The sequence below is a fragment of the Nyctibius grandis genome, chromosome 29 (genome assembly GCF_013368605.1).
Source record: "Nyctibius grandis isolate bNycGra1 chromosome 29, bNycGra1.pri, whole genome shotgun sequence".
NCBI classification, from domain to species: Eukaryota; Metazoa; Chordata; class Aves; order Nyctibiiformes; family Nyctibiidae; genus Nyctibius; species Nyctibius grandis.
The window spans coordinates 5,415,831-5,435,674 of record NC_090686.1 but is presented as its reverse complement, the minus strand read 5'-3'; the positions used below and the strand labels follow the sequence as shown (position 1 = coordinate 5,435,674).

The window sequence follows — 19,844 nt, the reverse complement described above, 5'->3', positions numbered from 1 at the left end:
AGGAGGTTATTTACCATGATAACAAAGCACATAGCTGGAGCTGTAGTAGGTTATTTTTTTTAGGCTTATGAGCCTTAGTCTGGCATGCTGTTTATTTTTAATTTATCTACTTTGAGCTGAAGTTTTAGTGAACTGCTGCTGTTACAAATCTTATCTTGAATTTCTTTTTTTTTTTTGTTTCCACTTCCACTGTGGTTTTAATTTGTTTCTCATTCCTCAATTCATTTTCTTGGCATCCGTTTCAAGTAAATGACCTGCTTTTTTGGAAGATAAAAATTCTGTATGAAATTATAAAAATCTTTGTGAAGATAAATTTCCTTCTCACCCAGTTAATGGTTTATTGTTGCTGTTGGTATATTCTCGGTCACTGTGTACGTATTTCCAGTGGTTTTACTGGTCTGCACACCTGCTTCCAGAAAGAAATGCAATGCAGTTTGGTTTGTCTTACTTGGAATTTGCTGACTTTTTTCCACGTTTTCAGATCAAACAACTTTCCATTCCTTGCAGATTATTTTTCATATTTTTTCCCCTCTGTTTTGAACCAAGCACCCAGTGGACCATTTACCTCCACTTACATTCTTGATGACAGTTGTAGAGGCTCTAAACGCAAGGGTTGCTCTTCTTTAAAGCAGTGCTCTCCCTCCTGCAGCCTGGCCTCCCCGCGGTGCAGCCTGCGCCCGCCGTGCTGTCCCAGAGGCCCCAGCACTACCAGGAGACAGCGATGCCATTCCCCGTTGTCCAGCCCACCACCGTCGCCTCCCTGCAGCTTGGGCAGCCACAGCCCGTGCTGGCCGGTCAGCAGGTAAGAGCTTGGCTGCTGCTGAAAAGCCCTTTTCTCATGCCGTTCCTTACCCGTGCTCTGCTCCAATCCGTACCTGTAGCAAGTTTGACGTGTTTGAAACTATTAAACTTCCACTCGAGAGACTTGGGGATGGGGCAAAGGGTTTTGAGTTTAAGGGATGGAAGAGTAACGGGCTTCAGGACAGTCATAGAATCATTTTGGTTGGAAAGGACCTTTAAGGTCATCAAGTCCAACCCTTAACCCAGCAGTGCCAAGGCCACCACTAACCCATGTCCCTCAACACCACGTCTACACGGCTTTTAAATCCCTCCAGGGATGGTGACTCCACCACTTCCCTGGGCAGTCTGTTCCAATGCCCAATAACCCTTTCAGTGAAGACATATTTCCTGATCTCCAATCTAAACCTCCCCTGGCACAACTTGAGGCCGTTTCTTCTCATCCTATCACTTGTTACCTGGGAGAAGAGACTGACCCCCCCCTCGCTACACCCTCCTTTCAGGCAGTTGTAGAGAGCGAGAAGGTCTCCCCTCAGCCTCCTTTTCTCCAGTCTAAACACCCCCTGTTCCCTCAGCTGCTCCTCATCACACTTGTGCTCCAGACCCTTCACCAGTTTGTTGCCCTTCTTTGGACTCGAGTCGTTGTGTGATACCTTGGAATGTCTCGATGTAGTTTAAGACTTCTCTTCTGTTGTGGCTTAACAGCATCGGCTTGAAGGCTTGCATTGATTTCAATGCACTATCTTGGTCCTTAAAAATCGAATAGTTTTTTATTAATTTTGTGTTGTTATTTGGCACCTCCTTTCTAAAAGGTTAGAAAGAGACTCTGTTTCCTGGTGTTGATTGTCTTTGAATCCTCAGCGATGCTGCTTTTTCAGTTGTGCACACGTGTTAAATATAGTTCAGTATAGGCATCCAGCCAGTAGCTTTATCTTCCAAGAGAAGAGTCTGTCTCTCTCGGATTTGTCTCCAAATAGTAATTCTTTATGCATTTTCTATTATCAATTTCCCCCCAAAACCTGGGTTCCTTAAAGGTACTTTAAGGTACACCACCTCTCTTGAGCAGCTGGGGGCAGCTGCGGAGGCTGCAGTCACCTCCTTGTGCAGAGGTGGGGTCAGCCCATGAGGAATGTGCCTGCAGACCTGTACGTCATGTCTCATTTTTTGGGATCCTACCAAAAGCTTGGCTTCCTTCTGTAGAAACTGTTGACAAGGCTGGGGAGTGTCTGTATACTTTGTGACTGGCGTGTGTCATACCTCTCTAAACCTTTTTAGTTATCAACATTTATCTCTCAAGTTGCCTTTTTTTTTTTTAACATGCCTTATTCTTCTGAAAGCATCAGTATAGGAACAATGTCATTTGGTCTCCTTGAAAAAAAAAAAAGGCTTATGTGAAGTTCTATCATATATCAGATTGTTTCCTAATGGGCAGGGATATTCTCATGGTTCTCTCAGCCAAAAATTGTGCACTTATGCAAATGTAGGACCTCACCAGTTGCACAGATCTCTCTAGTGGCCTCTGGAGCTTTATTGCTGACAGTTCAAAATCTGTTGTTTATTTTCCCCCCAGGCTAAAGGCTGGTTTGGTGTAGGATATTTGCCCAGCTTGCTCAATTTATTTCACACGTCCTTTCCTCCCAACGTTGCTGTCTCTTTAATTCTATCCCTGGTAGTGAAAGGATTTAATAACTAGTCTGTCTTTGTTTTCTAATCTTGCCAGGAAGCTCGATAAAAGACTGACTTTTTACAGTATCATTGTTACAGAAATAGGTAAAATGATAAAGTTGCTGTGCAGAACTTCCCAGAGTGCCTGTGTGCCTCAGAGACAGAAGTAGGTCTGGTGTTCCCAGAGTCTCCAGGCACAATGCCTTGAGCAGTGGAGATCTCTGCAGGCTTTTGTAAGTGAGGCAGGTCAACAGAAGATTGGGAAATCAGGGTGAGAAGATTCATCTGCCTAACAGGATGAAATGTATTGATCTTGTATGAATATATGCTGATGGCTCAGACACATGGGATCAGTGTTGCATCTCCTCATTATTTTTTTGTTTTCCAGTTTAGGTGTCTGTGCATTTATAATGTTAAGGTTATAACACAAGAGGTAGCAGGAGTCCATGGACCTGTTGGAGCGAGTCCAGAGGAGGGCACAAAGATGATCAGAGGGCTGGAGCACCTCTGCTATGAAGACAGTTGGGGCTGTTCAGCCTGGAGAAGAGAAGGCTCTGGGGAGACCTTCTAGCACCTTCCAGTGCCTGAAGGGGCTACAGGAAAACAGGAGAGGGACTTTTTACAAGGGCATGGAGTGATAGGACGAGGGGGAATGGTTTTAAACTGAAAGAGGGGAGATTGAGATTAGGTATTAGGAAGAAATTCTTTGCTGTGAGGGTGGTGAGACCCTGGCCCAGGTTGCCCAGAGAAGCTGTGGCTGCCCCCTCCCTGGCAGTGTTGAAGGCCAGGTTGGATGGGGCTTGGAGCAACCTGCTCTAGTGGAAGGTGTCCCTGCCCGTGGCAGGGGGGTTGGAACTAGACGGTCTTTAATGTCCCTTCCAACCCAAACCAGTCTGTGATTCTATGATAATGAGGCAAAGTTAGCATAATTCATTTGGGTATTTTCCCCTCCCTATGCCTCACCCAATTCATCAGCCTTGTGTAAAACACAAGCCCAATTTGAAACGGAGGCTTTAGGAAGCTGTTTAGTTCCACGAGCACAATTCTTCTGCTTTTAACGCAGTGTCCTCTCGCGTCAGAGGCGGGTTGATCAGCCTGTGTCAGCGTGCTCAATCCCCAGTTATCTGTGGGCAGCCTGTCTGAGCTGCAGATTAACCCAGCCGGGGATGCTGAGATACCTGAGCTGGCTTTGGATGCTGGCAGGGTTTATTAGCTCCAGCCCAGCACTGTGTGTGTGTGTTCTGCTCCTGAGGTCGGGCTGGCTCTGGCAGGAGTTTCCCATGATGCAGAGCTCGCACTGGGGGATGAGTGGGATCCCCCTGATGCCCTTCCCTTGAGTTTGGGGTTTTAGTCGGGTAAATTCCCCTGCGTTCCCAAAACCTGGAATGGCAGAAACTGTGATACAGGGTCACGTCACTGTTTTTTTCTTTAATGTGGCAAGAGGGGGAGCGGCTGAGGGACCTGGGGGTGTTTAGCCTGGAGAAAAGGAGGCTGAGGGGAGACCTTCTCGCTGTCTACAACTGCCTGAAAGGAGGGTGTAGCGAGGTGGGGTTGGTCTCTTCTCCCAGGTAACAAGTGATAGGATGAGAGGAAACGGCCTCAAGTTGTGCAAGGGGAGGTTTAGATTGGAGATCAGGAATAATTTCTTCACAGAAAGGGTTGTCAAGCACTGGAACAGGCTGGCCAGGGCAGTGGTGGAGTCCCCATCCCTGGAGGGATTTAAAAGCCGTGTAGATGTGGTGCTGAGGGACATGGGTTAGTGGTGGGCTTGGCAGTGCTGGGTTAATGGTTGGACTGGATGATCTTAAAGGTCCTTTCCAACCCAAACGATTCTGTGATTCTATGGATGCTCAGGCAGGACTAATAAATGCTGCAGAGCTGAGCTGGTGCTGTGCAGAGTTATTCAGTGCAGTCTCTGGCATGTCTTGCACCGCTTGTGGCATGAGGTGCGTTCAGCCCTGGACACTTCATACCAGTTGCCAGATGCTCTTTTGTTCACTGATCCTTGTATTGCAAACTTACCAGCCATGGTTGCATTGTAGCTATTTAAGGGTAGATGGCATCTTGCTTCCTTGATACAGCTTCTACAGTTTTATTGTAGTTACCGAAAAACTGGTTGAAGAATCCTGCCACTAAAAAAGTGCAGAGCAAAATATTACGATACTGATTTACGGTGGAAGTGGCGAAGATGAAAGATGATAATGCTTGGCTATTAATTTTATAGTTACCTTTTGACCATCGGGCACGGTGTTAGGTTCTGTGTGCTGCAGAGCCCGGGTGAAGTGATCAATCCAAGTAGGTCATTCCAGAGCCAACGTCGTGCCATACTTCTGAAACAGAAGATTTTTTTTAAGTACTTTCAGCATTAATTAGAGGAACTAAAGAAGGAGATAGCAGTAGCATGGAAGATGTGAAAGTTTGTTACTGATTATTTTTACTGATTATTTTCAGCTTTAATGCAGCTGTTTGTTTCTGCTCTACTGTATCAAATCTGGCAGGCCAGTGGAGCACTCTCCTCCCTGGAAGGGTACAACTGCTTTTTTGGCTGCCACGTTGTTACTACAGCACCTCAGAGATAACTGGGATCCAGCCTTTACTATAATTATTGTGTTTTATTCATGTCTCAGATAATAAGTGTTGTATATTTCAATGCCTGCTACATTGTGTAGTCAGCTTTTGAATGCCAAGATTAGCTGGGTATAGTCTACAGAGTAGGAATCTTTGAAGTTAGTAGGTGGGGATTTTACAGGGCTGACTAGAGCAATCTCTGGGATTTAAAGAGTCTGAGTCATTACAAATAACCTTTCCAAGACAGCTAGAACTTGTCTTTTCAGGTAATGTATCTCGCATTTCAATGTGTTTTAAACACGTGCCCTTGTAGAGTGTTTAATTAGGAGTGCCCTGCTCTTCTACAAACCGTCCCTGCTCCGAGTGACAGTCCTGTTCTGCCTGTGCGGCTTTACCTAGAGAGAGGGATGGGTGGCTGTGTGCAGTGAACTGCTGCTTTTGTAATGTATTTGTGATATATACGTGCTCTGGGTGACCCTGCTTTGGCAGGGGATTGGGCTAGCAGATCTCCAGAGGTCCCTTCCAGCCCCAGCCATTCTGTGATTCTGCGATATATAACCTTTTCTTATTCTTTTCTCTCCTAGCAGCAACCCATATCACAGCAAGCTTCTCTGCAGCAGGTGCTTGCCAGCCAGCCAGTTTGCCCAATCCAGCCTGCAACCCATCTGTTACCCCAGTACCAACCCCAGACCTCGCAGGTGGCACCTAGCAGTACGCCGCTCAAACCCCTTCAGATTTCAACCGTGCCGCAGCTTCCACCCGTGGCCCCTGCCCAGGTAATAGCTTTGAAAGCCATGTGGGGATACATCCGTTCGAGTAAAGCTTTCCAGCTAATCATTAACATGATTTGCAGTTTTGGTGTGGCTATTTTGTACGCATGCCAGTTTAATTAGCCCATAAGAATATAGCTTTTTCCTAATTCATGTATTTTTCTTTACCGTTTGTTTTTGTTTGGTGAAGCAAAAATCTCCCGTTGTGAGTAATCCTGTGTCATGCCTAGAGAATCAGGGTAAAGGCAGTTACAAAATTGCAATAACTGCATTTTTTTTCTTTTCTTTTTTTGCACCTTCCCCTCTGGCATACTCTTTTTCCCCATCCCAGGCTTAAGAGCATGAGAATTGCCCATGATTTTTTTTCTGTTTCTGAGCTCCTGGCGTTTCCCCATCACCCACCCGCCCCCCTCCCTAGCTCTCAGCCCTGTTTCTGTTTTCAGTAGCAGGGACAGACCCTTTCCTTGGCCTGAAAGGGTTTGTCGGTGCTGTTAAGTGTGTTTGCCAGTGACAGCCCCCGTGATGTGAAGCAGCTTGTGCTAAAGGGAAGAAGCAAGCTGCTTCCGCGATGACAGGGTAGTTACGGGCTGCTACATCACTGGGAGGTTTTGACTGTAAAAAACCCGTTTATGGGATCTTCCGTGCTGCCTGGGTTGCAGCCAAGCCTCTTTAGAGACAAGGGGTTTAAATTGTCTCACTGAATTTTGCATGAGAGAGTTTTGCTTTTTGTCTGGTCCGATTCCTTTTCATTGCTGTTAAAATGAAAGCAACTTTTAATTACTGTGTTGCTTGAAGGCTTCAAGCTAGTGTTAAGAAATAGTTTTAAGCTTCTAAGGTATAAAAACGTCCCCCTGAAATCAATTTTTTTTTTCCTCTTTTACTAATCACTTAAGCATAAATCATTTTTTATTACTGTTTATAAACCTCAGGAAATGAATGGAAGTGATTAACAAACAGACATAATTATCATCGTGGCACAGGTGATTTTTACGTACTTGTATGGCAAATGAAACTACTTTGTACCATCAGTGAAAACGCTTGCAATTTATGTGATATTATATTTTTTGCAGATTCCTCAGTTTCCTGTCATTCCTGCAATTACTCCTCTGGCAGGACTTGACAGCCTTCCTCCAAACCTCTCTGATATACCTGCTGCAAATGTGCCCCCCATACCTGCTCCTTCTCAGTATTTCGCTCCAGCCGTGATTTTACCCAGCCTCCCCATGAACCCCACTCTGCCTATGGCACCAAACTCCCCCGCCCTCCCCATGCAGGCGGTCAACCTTCCTCATACCACCGTGGCTTCTTTGGTCTTGCCCTGCCAAACGATAGTGCCAAATATGTCGGCCGCTACGATACCGCTGCTTGCCGTGGCTCCGCCGGGGGTGCCAGCGTTGCCACCGCACCACGGGGTGCCCCAGCTCTCCCAGCAGCAGATGTACCAGCCCACCTTCCAGCAGATCATTCAGAGTGAAGCTCCCTCTCCCCACCACGTGCAGAGCACGCAAGCAGTAGCCCAACCGCAGCAACCTCCACCTCCTCAGTCACTGCAGCCGAGCATAATTCATCCTTCAGAACAGCCTCTGCCCGCGCCTGGGGCTGGTCACCAGGTAATCCACGGGGCGCGGGGCCGTGTCGATACCGCACCGTAGGGTGGTTACCGAACGCAGGCGTTCCCGGGGCTCGCTCCGGTGTAAGCGCACAGTGGGGAGTGGTTTGGTTGTTTTTTCCTTGCTCTTAAGATGTTTTGTTAACTTCTCAACCTCGGTCCTAGAGGTGGTCCCTAGAGCTGTGAAGTCAGGTGGAGCAGGTGAGGTCTTAATCCAGGGACAGGTGAATATTGAGATATCAGGAATAATCTAGTGTAAATCTAAGGACAAGAGCCCTTTTTGAACTCCCTCTTCCTTCTCCCACCCCAAATACGAAAGAAGCATGAGCTGTCATTTTCCCGTGGCAGGAGAACAGCCAGCACCCGCGCAGCCTTGCTGGTGCCTTTGCTCCAGTCTGCGCGTGACGCGTAGGCCGTCGTACGCTCACGGCAAATATGGGTGAGCTGGCAGGAGGGCTAGTGTTGTTTTGGTCTAGACCTGCTTTAAAACAGTAAAGGGAAGTGGCCGTTTGATAACGACTCCGTGGAAGAGGCCTATCGGACAAGAATGAATCCTAGCTGTAGACCCTTTGCCCCTGAAAATTAAGCGTAAAATGGAGCTTCTAATATTAGCACTTTTTACAAGAGAACTGGTTCAGGACTTGTTGGCAGAGTTTGTAAATACTTCTGTTGCCACATCTGTGGCAGGACAACATGAAATGCAGTCTGACCCGAGCAGGAGAGAGCACTAAATCTGTTAAGAATAGCATTCTTGAAAAATCCGTGTTCTATTACATCGCTTTGCTGTAACGTATTGATTAAAACTCGTAACATCCCATTCCAACCTGCCATATCGTGGCATCTTCCAAGGAGTACATCACTTTAAAATTTCTCTCTGCAGCTGTTATTTGGTACTGAAATAGTTTGTGAAAATATGGGGAACACGAGCCCGAGGCAGTTAGGGCTGAGCTCCTCAGCCCTAGCGTTTCCCATGGCTTTAGGGGGTCTGAATCAGGCCCGTTACCGCACAGCGAGCGTAGCAAACACCAAACCTGGACAGCTGATGTTCCCAAACCATCCTGACGCAGTTGTTATCTATCAAATATGTACGGAAGAATTGCATACTAATATTTTTAGGATAAAAAATAGCTATTACAAACAAAATGGACAAGTGCAGAGCAATATGCAAAAATACATTGCTCTGTGTTTTAAAGGACTTTTAACGGAGAGGTATTGCTGTAAATAAAGGCTTTCCAATGCAGCGCTGTTTTGGCAGTTGATGTTTAGCACCTCTGAGTTTAGTTTTGCCCAGGTAAATGATACGTTGAAACATTTTTGTGAATTATTTTAGTTATATAAGATTTAAAAAAAAAAGTCACCGCTCTTCTGCAACGTACACCACAGTCGCTGCTCTAACAGCCTTCGCTTAGGCAGTCGTGTAACTGTTACGTGTTGCAAAGCACACTGCATCTTTATTTTTATCCACGTTAAAACCTGGAATAATAATGTCGGCTCACATCCAAAATCTGCAGAGAGCATGCAGTAGTGAAGTTGTGTGGCCTAGGTCTCATCTGATATTTTTTTTTGTAATATATTCTCCAAATAATATAAATCTCTAGGTGATTATACTTTTAAAAAGTAAAAATTAGGCAGAGTTTTCCCTAATACTAAAAAGCCTTTTTTCTTCCATATTTTCCTTTCTTTCCTTTTTCCTCTTCCCACCAGCTCAGTCCCCTTGGAAAAATACATGATGTACCTAAAAGGAGACTGTTCTCGTCTTAAGTGCCCAACTCAAAAGAACTGTTATGCAGAATAACAACATAGTCTCTGAGGTCGTTGGCATCTAATCGCATCGGTCCGGTTCCCACAAAGCACTTACGCACACACAAGTTATTTTAATGTGCTGAAGAAATCCACTGAGATAAATGAAACTTCCTCTACGTGTGTAACACACGGGAGCGTTTGCAGGATTGGGGCCTTGGTGCTTAGCATGTCAGGAGTTACGTTGTGTCTTAAATGTTTAAACTGAAAGGAAAACAATGTGTTCTGTCAGATGCTGGTATATATTCAGTACAAAAGAGTTAATTCTGTGGTCTATACCAGCTACTGGTTCTACATCTGTAGCAGACTTTTTAAAAATCCTGATTTAGCTTATGGGCAGAGTATATTTTTATCTGCATGGACATTGTGGGAGGCTTGTTGAAAGCAGAGCAAATGATTAGGACAATGAATTCATGATCTAAGATTTTATTTTCTTAGCAAGACATGGCTTCGTTTTTACAAATTAAATAGCGCCTGAGCTATACACACGTTGTCATAATTATATAGGAAGAACCCTTAGAATTTTATTTGGTCATTTCCAAGCAAGTTTAAACTCTTAAGCAGTTACCTTCCCAAGCAAGAGAGCACACAAAAACAGCCTCCCTGCAGGATTATAATCCTTTCTCTGTGAACTCCGGTGGCTTTAGTACCTTGTCATGTAAGTCGCGAGTGCTCTAAGCGGAGATTTGTGTTAATAGCTGTCTGTTGTGTTACAGCAGATTACTGGACACACTCAGTATGCTTTGGAGGCTGGAGCCCAGGTGCCCGCACTGCCTGTGCAACCTTCGATAGTCATGTCACCGCCTTTGCAGTTGCAGCCCGAACTGTTGCCTCCCCGCGTCGCCCCGGAAGGTGTTTCGCAGATTCACGGCAGCCTTGCTACGGCTGGTCCGCCTCTCCCCGTAGATCCCTGTCTGCCTCTTCAGCCTTCTGGTCTGCTGCAGCTTCAGCCCGATCTTGCCCAGCCGCTGGCTCAGCAGCCCCCAGCTCCCTGCTCAGCTGGCCAGGCTGTTGCAGAGACATCTCAAGAGGTAGAGCCGTTTCCTCTGAAGTAACTCGCCACCCTCACCCTTAACCTTCTTTCTTACTCCTTTGTGAAATAATGGGCTTATTTTACAAGGGAGATTATCCCCTTTGGCCATATAGAGCTGCTTGTCCTAGATGCTAGCAACTCTGGGTCAGCAAATAATTGGCTATTTCAAATGAAGCTGGAAGCTGCATGTTGTACCTTGTGAAATGTCTCCTTGAAGTAATGAGGCAGCAGGATTAAGTACCTCTTTGTCTGTAGCTGAGCACAAACACAGATGTAGAAATTACTTTAAGTGCTGTGGGTCCATAAGAAGCTGTTCTGTAGAGTTTCATCCATGTTTTGTCCAGTCTTGTTTTACATGTCTCAAGCGTTTGTGCAACCAACCATCATTTGCCTAAAGAAACTGCTTCATAATCTGATTCTTCACTATGTAAAAGCTCTTTGTGCTCCTCAGCTTGAGCCTTATTCCCATTTCATTTAGCGTTGTATCCTCCTGTATTGCCTGAATTCTAGTCTAGCCATGGGATTTTTGTTTCTTCAGATATTTATAGGCATTCTCAATTCTCAGTGGTCATATAAGCAAGACACATTTTATTGGTTTTCTTTATAAAACTGTCAGGTCTTCCTGTCTGCTATTTTGACTCTTCTTTCCACTCCCATAATTGCTTTTAACCTTCAGTCTTGACAGAATGTCCCAGAACATTTCCTTCTCTTCAACTCTTTAATAGCAAAGCAAAACAAAGATTTTGGCATTTGGACCAGGTTTTGGTAAATAAGTCTAATTTGTTCTCCACTTCTGAATGGAAACGTCCCTTAGCAATTCTGCTTTCAGAATTGTTCCTCTCGAGGCTCTCTGTTCCGAGCTACCTTTCCTCCCAGACTAACAGTTTCCGTCTTTTCAAACTAAATCTCTTTGGTTTTTCCCCACGCTTTCATGCACTTGTCGCATGCCTTGACCACCCAGTACAGCCTATGAGTTTCATTAGAGGTACAGCCTAACTCCTCTTCTGGAAGGTGTTCAGTAAGGATGCTACTAAAACTAGATCTAGTTCCCCATTTTGCCTGTCCTTTTAGCAGCAGTTGAATTCTTGTCAAATAAATATTCATTCTGTGATGTAGGACGTTTCCTGGTGAATTTCTGTATCCTATAGGTTAGATATAGCAGAAATGGTGGAACCCATCTATAGTGCTTCACTTGCAGAATCCCCAAGGAAAGCCCAGCGATTCAGGCATGTCCCTTACTCAGGGTATTTCTTCTCCAGCTGCCTTTTCTCTGCATGCACAGCTCATGTCAGGTCCGATGCTGATGCCGAAGCTACAGCCTTCAAGGCAGGGTCCATCCCATTAGAGATCCTGGAAATACGAATAAACCTCATTGTTATTGTGCAGTGTGATATGGGGGATACAGGTTGTCCTGCATTACCTGAGAAATCCATGGCCTCTGAGGCACATGTCTGTCCTGTCACTTTATCATATCCCTAGGAACACGTAACCACTGTTTTGCTAACTTCATTCTCCTATTTCATCTGTAAGTTAACTCCCTTTTCTCTTCCAATTTAAGAAATCAACCCAGTATCATAGGATGGTCGCATTGATCAGCATCCTCCCCATGCTGATTTTATGACATACATTGCTAAGGTTTTCTGGGGTGTAAGAGGAGTTTCATACCTGTATCTATTTGAAACACTGCATTTTGTTGCTACTCTGCCACCACGTTTTTCTCTCTTATCTTTTGTTTTAAATGTGTGGCAGTAGTCGCATCCAAACCAATCTGAACTGATCAGGCAAATGCGATTTTGTAAGGCACTTGATCGAGTGCGTTACTAAAATTTGGATACATTATGTCTGTGTTCTCACTGTTCATTAATTTTGCAGTTTTCTTGAAACTGCAGTCAAGCTTGGCATGGCATACGTGTGGCCTCATAAGCAACGAGAGGGGTTGACTGGTTCACTGCTAAGCTTTGAACTCCAGTCTACCAACTGCTCCGGTATTAAGATGTACTGATGACAGTCAAGGGGCTTGTTTCTGTCTGTGTGTCTATAGAAGCATTTTATAGACATCTGTTTGTAAATATATAAATATATATAAAATGATATATATTTATGCAATATTTGGGGTGTATGTATATACATACGCAGCTATATACATGCACAGGTGTGTGTGTCTGTGTACATCTGTGGTAAGTTTGTTACAGTAGGGCCACTAATGTCATCATCACAAATTTGGTGAAAACAGGTCTACCCAATGCGAAAGTCACGCTGTCAGTGCCTGTCCTAGCATTGCAACCAGGGAAGACAGAAGCTTTTAGGGAAAATTTCTGTTGTGTTAGAGGGCATGATGCGAGGGCTGTGTCTTTAAATGGTGAATTTTCATCTTTGCTTTGTAAGTTCCCCAGAAATTTTCGCAATGAGCCAAATACAATGAAAATACTTAACATATTTCAGGAAACTATACAAAGCAATGAAGCAAATTAGCTTATACTTTATATCCATTCAAAAATAAAATTAGGTCAGTGCTGATGTGGATTTGTCCTGCAATCAAGTTTTTCTGTTGTGGTGAGAACTGTTCTGTTTCTTTTACCACCTCTTCTGCTTTAGAGGCAGCAGAAGGGAACTAGCAGATCAGTGGCTCTGTCTTAAAATGTGGTTGTGCACAGGTTGTGATGCTTTGGACAGAAGTAATGGTGAGGGGGTAAAATGGGACATCTATTTTTTTTTCTGAATTCCAAGGACTGGTTAAACAGAATGGTTTGGGATTGCTGGTGTCTCAACAGCAAAACTTTTCTTAAAGTTGTTTTTCATCTGCCAATGCATTGCATTTACTTAAATGACTTTTTCTTACATTTTAGGAGCAGGCAATGCAGGACAAACTTCAAACTCTATCCCTGAGCTGTGAAAGGTATCGTTATAATCTCTTTGGCATAAGAAAAGTTTTCTTTCTGGAGGCTCTTTTTCTTCTCTCTCTTAACGAGGCTAGGCCAAATGCCTGGCCTTTGCCTTGCCTGAGAGAAGAGCAGCAGGACCTGACCAGGAGAAGATGGAAGGCTGCACATCTAGGGAGAAAGCTGCAAATGTTCTGTGTGTGGTGTGCCTGTTTGGGCTTCTCCAGCTCTTTTAATTCTGTAGTTTGGGTGTTGCATCCTAGCCTTGCTGTATATACAACAGCTTTCATTTCAGCATGTAACTTCTCTTTTTGTTAAGGGAACTGCAGTGGTGTGGGCCCTGGTTTTGATTCTGTTGAATCAGTATAAAAACACACTACCTTCGTATAGTTGGGGGTGTAGTTTATAAACTGGGTACGCCTGTATCACCTGTAATGATCTTTCCCCAGGAGTGTTAACGGGGAATGGTGTATTGGCGAGAGTTGTTTGTTGAGCCACTCAAAGGTATCGTTACAAGTGTTAGAAACACGGCCAAAGCCCATTCTGTGGTTTTGCGGTACACGAGGTCACGCTCGAGCCTAGTAATGCTAATGATGGAAGTAACGATAAATAACCCCCAGAGCCAGCTCAGCGCTCCTCAGAAACAAAAGCCAATTTCAACGTTTGCCAGCCCTCTTCTGCCTGTTTCTGTACTCAAAAGCAGAAGGGGAAGCAGTGAGGAAGAGCCCTGGAGAGGAAGGCTCGCTGCTGGACTGGAGAGGGGCTGAATGGGGGCAGTGGCTGCTGCTTCGGGGGCAGGACTCCCCTCCCCAGGCATCTGCTGCTCCCGTGCTACAGCTCCTGCTTCAGCACCAGCAGGGAGCCGGATTTGTCAGTGTTTGGGTATGGATAAGGTAGATGTGAGCAGCGCGTGTTCATAAGCACCTGAATGCTGCATATTGCAGGAGCCAGCGCCGACTTTGTCCTTATTGATTAAAGCTTTGGGGTTAGGATTTGAGTGACCCTTTTCTATTTTCCTGAATAGCCAAGATGAGTTAAGTTTGTGAACTTTGCAGACACCTCTCCCTTACTGTTTTCATTCTACTCCACCAAAAAGGTTAGCCTGACACAAGTCAGTGTGTCCTTAAAAAGGAACCTTTTTTCACAAGATTTTTCTGCTTATAAATACCGCATGGAAAGTGAAATCTAATTTTTCGTGACTGTAGCTTAGTTCTGGCTATAAATAAGTTAGACAAAATGCACTCATTTTGTCTGTCGAGTGTGGTGTCAAATTTTCAGTCATCTTTTGAATTTTAATTTGCCTGTCCCAGAATTGTGGTTTGACAAGCTGACGGACTGTCGTGACTGCAACAGCACTGCAAGTCTGTGTCAGCACGTGTCTCGCAGTCGTAGAGGGAGATCTCCCTTTTCCAGGTGCATCGGTACCTCGGCGCTGGAGCTGGGTTGTGCTTTTGTAGGGCAGAGGGTAGTGGCACGTGAATCAAATGGCTGGCAGTTGCAGCAAAGATGTGATCTAGAGCATATCCTATGTGCAAAATGTGTTCACTTTCCTAACATACAAGTTACACATACAAGGTAGCTGCAAAGGGAGTAGAAATAAGCTGTTCTGTGCAACTAGTGCAGAACAAGAAGTAAAAGCCTTACATTTAAGAAAGAGATTCATAGGTTAGACTTAAATTCTTTTATGCCTGTATGGCTAAATGAACACAGGAATAAATTGTCCAGGAAGGTTACAAAATCTCACGGGAGCTTTGTAAGATCAGTTTACACCAACCTCTGTGAGGACTGCTTTAGACAGAGCTGATCATACCTTGGGGCTAATAAATAGGCCAGAAGGCCTTACAAGGTTCCTTCCTGACATGGTTTTTATGAACCTCTGAAAATTTCCTGCAAATTCCTTGCACATGGATATTTTTCTGTAGATGTCAATTGCAATAAGGTTGTTAGCAGCTACAAATAATATGCTGTTGTTAGCTGGTCATCTGGGATATTGTGGCATAAAAAGTTCTTTCGGATCCTGGAGAACTGCAGAGAGAGGAGAGGCAGTCTCTTACGGGATGCTGTACCAACTTCTCACTCTTTCCCTTCATCTCCAACAAACATAAACTGACCCTCTTTAGACTTTCTGCTGTGAATGCAGACAGGTGGGAGTTGAGAAGACCTGGGAAAAATAGGAACTTGTGCAGTTCAGAGAAGGGACTGTAAGGATCCCTGAAGTAAAGGGCTTAGGGGGATGTAGTGATATATTAAGGGTGATGGGACTTTCCCTGTGGTATTGGCAGAAATGTTACTAGATCATTAGTAGGTGGTGCAGCCAGAGTACATGGCTGCCTTAGTTCCCTTCACTTACTGAGCAGCTTTCAGTAGCTGGCTCCATGTGGGCCAAAAGAATGCAGATGTGCACTTTTTTTTTGCAGTCTCTGTTGTTGTGTACCTTACCTATGCATGACTCCATCGTGCGTGGCAGTGGTTTTATCGTGGGGTTTTTCTTCCCTTCTCTTACAAAGCTACATGAGTCTAGACATTCCTTCGGGTAAAGAGATGAGTGACAGCTTTGAAGGAGCAATAGGAAGTGGAAAACAAGAAGGAAAGTCTTCGAAGAAACACAAGAAATCTACGCGCGCTCGTTCACGCCAGGAGAAGTCCAGCAGACCAAAACTGACCATATTAAATGCAAGTACAACCTCTTTGAGGGTAACTTTAGGGTTCCTTTGGCTTTGCTAGGGCTAACTGTGGTTAATCTTTGCCTGCAGGTTTGTAACACGGGGGATAAGATGGTGGAATGCCAGCTTGAAACACACAACCACAAAATGGTGACTTTTAAGTTTGATTTGGATGGTGATGCGCCGGAGGAAATTGCTACTTACATGGTAAGACTTGGTGATGTGGCTGCCCGCAGTCTCTTGATGCACCAGTTTGCTTCAGCCAACTTACTCTCGTGCGTGCTTGTTGACGGAGCTTTCTGGTAGCTGTGGAACAGGGCATTAATCAAAAAGTTACCGTTTTCCTCTTTATTTTGGTGTTGCCTTATAGGTAGAGAATGAATTCATATTGCAGAGTGAAAAAGAGACATTTATTGAACAAATGAAAGATATTATTGATAAAGCAGAAGATATGCTCAGTGAAGATACAGAAGGAGAACGAAGTTCTGATCAGGGAACAAGTCCCCAACAAGATACCGATAGACTGGAAATGAACGAGGTAAGAAATGTTAAATACAGATCTCTGGTTTGATTCCTTTTTCTTAACAGCCAGTAAATTAGTTTTACATCCTCTGTAAAAAAAAAAAAAAAATGTTTCTTAGCTAGAAAAAGAATGCTTTTGCTCCATTAAGGCTTACAATATGAGTGCTCCTTGGAGCGATGCTCCTCTTGCATTGACACGAGACAGCTGGTTCTTCTATCATTTTGGGTTTGTTTTTTTAACAGGAGAAGCGGCCGTCTCAAATGAAGACACCCGTGTATCAACAAAATGGTAAACGTGCCTTTGAATACAAACTTAATCACAAGCTTTAAGGTAGTGAGGAGCTTATGCAGAAGGTTGCTAGATTCAGGAAGAAATCCAGCAGTTACTGGTGGTTGGAAATAGACCTAGAAATATGGGTATAACTGGTCCCTGCTGTTAGCAACCTGGAAGATGGCAGGGGTGACCTCGATGAATCTAACATCTGGGGAGGTTTAGGGAAGCCCTGAATTACACAAGCTGGTAATCAGTGGTGGAAAAGTCAGGAAGGTATGGGCAAGCATACTCACAACAATGACTATGTTTGCAAGAGAAAGCTAAAAGATTATGTTTGCATTGGTAATTTAGTTGAAGTTTCTAACCCATAAGCTTTCAGCTACTTTGGTATTACAGGGGGGATCTTGGCCTTCTGAATGCAATTGTATCTTACGGGTTTTACAGACAAATGGAATGGGAAGGGAATTGGCCCTTGATTCTCTCTGTAAGAGCGTGCTGCTGGTGGGGAAAATGAAACCTCTGCTAAGGACGCACAGTATCCAAAATTCTTGTTACTGCCTGTGGGGTGGTGTATTTGCTCTATGCTGACAAGGGAAGAAGGATAATTTAGAACTTTTGGCAAGTGCAGCAACTGGGAATCCTCCAAACCAGACTTTCTACTCAAAAGATCTGGTTTATTTATTTTTTGCCTGTAAAGGTCATACGGTTATCTCAGTTCACCTTTTTTAACATAACATTTATATTTCTACTAATGGAAGTTACAAAGTGTGTATAGTTCTAGTTTGCCATTTACATATACCAGGCTTTGAAATAAGATGTGGAAGGAAATAGCTAGAAAACTTCCAACATGGAAAAGTTAAGCTGGATAAACTTTACAAAATTAACAAATTTTTCATTGTGAGAAAACTGTCCGCAGTACTGTTAATAACATTTTCATGTACGTAAATATTACCTTTCTAAAAGCATGAGCACTTGAAAATAAATTTTCAAATAACTTAAAATATGTGGCAGAATCAGGAGGCATTGCTGTCTGCCTTCCAGAAGGGATGAGAATCAAATTAGGAACCATTGATTTAATCTTGGCTAATACAATAAAAGTTCTGATTTTTCTTTCTAACCGTGGAAATTAAGACTAGGTTTTGACAGATGATCTGGAATGAATGGAAACTATTGTGTTTACTTTTTGTTTTCTTTTCACCTCTAGTTTTGCATACTGGAAAAAGGTGGTTTATTATCTGTCCTGTTGTGGAAAACTCTGCTACTGATGCACCAGAATTTTCTCCACCGGTACCTCAGAGTACACAGCAGTCTGAAGGGCCAGGTATTTGCAAACTTCATAGAAAGTGTTTTCTCCTCTGAAGCTGCTGTGTCATCTCTCTTCTGTTCTCACCTGACTTAGTTGTGGTTGTTTTACTTCACTTAGTCAGAGGAAAAAATTATGAATTTTGTTAAATCATGCATTCTAATTGTGTTCCTGGTATTGAACCAAATTAGGAATGTTTATTTGAGTTTCAGGAGAGTCTCAGTATTTTAACTCTGCCTCACGCTGTAAGGTAGCTGAAGTTCTAGTCACTGCTGTTTTAATAAGAAATGTCTTTTCAGTGAAATATTTTTGATTAATCTGCAATTTTAGGTTCTAATTCGACTTGTAGAACAGTTATTTTCTGATGGGAAGCACTGATGGGTTATGGCTAGACGTGGTTATCAGTGCAGCTAGCCAGGAGGTTTTTCAGTGACTGACTTTCATTCTGTGTGGCTCATTAAAAAGTTCACCTGACGTTTATGTTCTTTCTAGACCTGGAGCAGTTGGACGATCAGCAAGCGAGCTCTGTGGTGACGGATCTGCCCGGTGTCTTAGCTGGTCAGCAACTTCCCCTGCACGCTGGCGTATGTGACAGCCCCATTGGAGCCCCACCAGCTTTGGTACAAGTTCCTGCCGCCGCCTTACCGAGCCAGGCGGAGTTCCCAGCTCCGGCGCTCCTGGGATCTGCTCCAAACATCCTGGAGCAGGCGGCTGTGAACGGCGGGCAGCTGGAGTATCCTCTGCTGGCGGCGGCGATGGGCGCTCCTTCCCCCCGTGCCTCTGTCCTGGAGGAGCCTTCCGACGTTCCCCAGCACCTGCAGCCGCACGCTGACGAGGGCATGTGCGTCCCTGACGTGGAGATAGCGTGTTGCAGCGTGGGGCCGCACAAGCCGGTCCCGGCAGCCGCTGCGAAGGTGGCAGAGCTCTGCCCGCTCCCCGTGCTCCCGGACGCCGTGGTTCTGGAGCGGCAGCCCGCAGCGCAGGTCCCTCACCTGCTGGAGGCCAGCCAGCCGGGCATGCTGCAGCCCTCCTTCGTGTTCCCTGCAGCCGCCGCCTCCGATCCTCTCGCTCTGGCAGGGTCTCAGCTCCAGAGCCCTACTCAGGCGCCCGTGGCCGCATCCCAGCAGCACGCCGTGCTGTCCCAGGCACAGCCCGTAGCCAGCATGGGGCTCAGCCTGCTGCCACAGCCACAGCCCAGCACCGCCGAGTCCGACGGAGAGGGACCGCCCAGGGTGGACTTCGTTGACAACACTATAAAAAGCCTTGATGAGAAATTGCGCAATTTGCTTTACCAGGAGTACGTTCCTACTTCTTCTGCATCAGCAGGGACTCCGGACACCTCTGTCCCGTTAGACCAGGGTGACAGTGAATTTAACTTGCCACCTTTTCCCGAAGATCAAGTTCCTACGTTGCTGTCGGGTTTGAGAGAACCAGGCCATAACGTCGCAGATGCCAGCCAGGACATGAAAGCTGCTGCTGAGACCTCGCCCTACCCAACACGGGTTAGTCCAGCAATGACTCTGCCCTTTGTACCCCCAAATCCAGCTGTTAGGGACGGCACCAAAGCAGAGCTCAGAACCAACAAGCCTGTGGTAGGACACATACAGGCTTCTTGCTTCTCTAAATGCTTTATATTTTTCTCCTGGGTATATTACCCTTTGTGGACCGCTTTCCACTGTTAAAGTGCTCTTAAATTTTTACTGTCAGATGCGTTCTGACTCATTTTACATAAATGCTTGTTTAGTGAAAGCCAAACTTTTGGGTTTACAAGTGGCATAATATCTTAATTCATTCTCCTCCTCTTGTGTCCTCTTTCTAAAGCAGGCAGAAATGTGATAATTTTTTTGTAGTTTAAGAATGTAAAACACAGAAGAGGTATAGCCATTCAAGTTCTGATGAAGACGATCATAGAATAGTAGAATGATTTTGGTTGGAAAGGACCTTTAAGATCATCAAGTCC

General features: G+C 44.8%; 1 protein-coding gene across 8 annotated transcripts in view; it reads left to right on the top strand.

The window, feature by feature from the left end:
• Positions 1–19,844, top strand: part of WNK2 (WNK lysine deficient protein kinase 2) — a 126,599-nt gene that overhangs the window by 71,305 nt on the left and 35,450 nt on the right. For 5 of the 8 annotated variants that reach the window (XM_068419926.1, XM_068419920.1, XM_068419924.1 and 2 more), the window contains exons 10-20: positions 650–802; positions 5,616–5,807; positions 6,872–7,411; positions 9,927–10,241; positions 13,090–13,139; positions 15,630–15,795; positions 15,876–15,992; positions 16,156–16,323; positions 16,551–16,596; positions 17,786–17,902; positions 18,377–19,386. In XM_068419926.1, coding sequence (XP_068276027.1) covers positions 650–802; positions 5,616–5,807; positions 6,872–7,411; positions 9,927–10,241; positions 13,090–13,139; positions 15,630–15,795; positions 15,876–15,992; positions 16,156–16,323; positions 16,551–16,596; positions 17,786–17,902; positions 18,377–19,386 — 2,874 coding nt within the window. The remainder of the gene's footprint in view (positions 1–649; positions 803–5,615; positions 5,808–6,871; positions 7,412–9,926; positions 10,242–13,089; positions 13,140–15,629; positions 15,796–15,875; positions 15,993–16,155; positions 16,324–16,550; positions 16,597–17,785; positions 17,903–18,376; positions 19,387–19,844) is intronic. The other 3 variants (XM_068419921.1, XM_068419922.1, XM_068419927.1) reach the window with 3 other exon arrangements.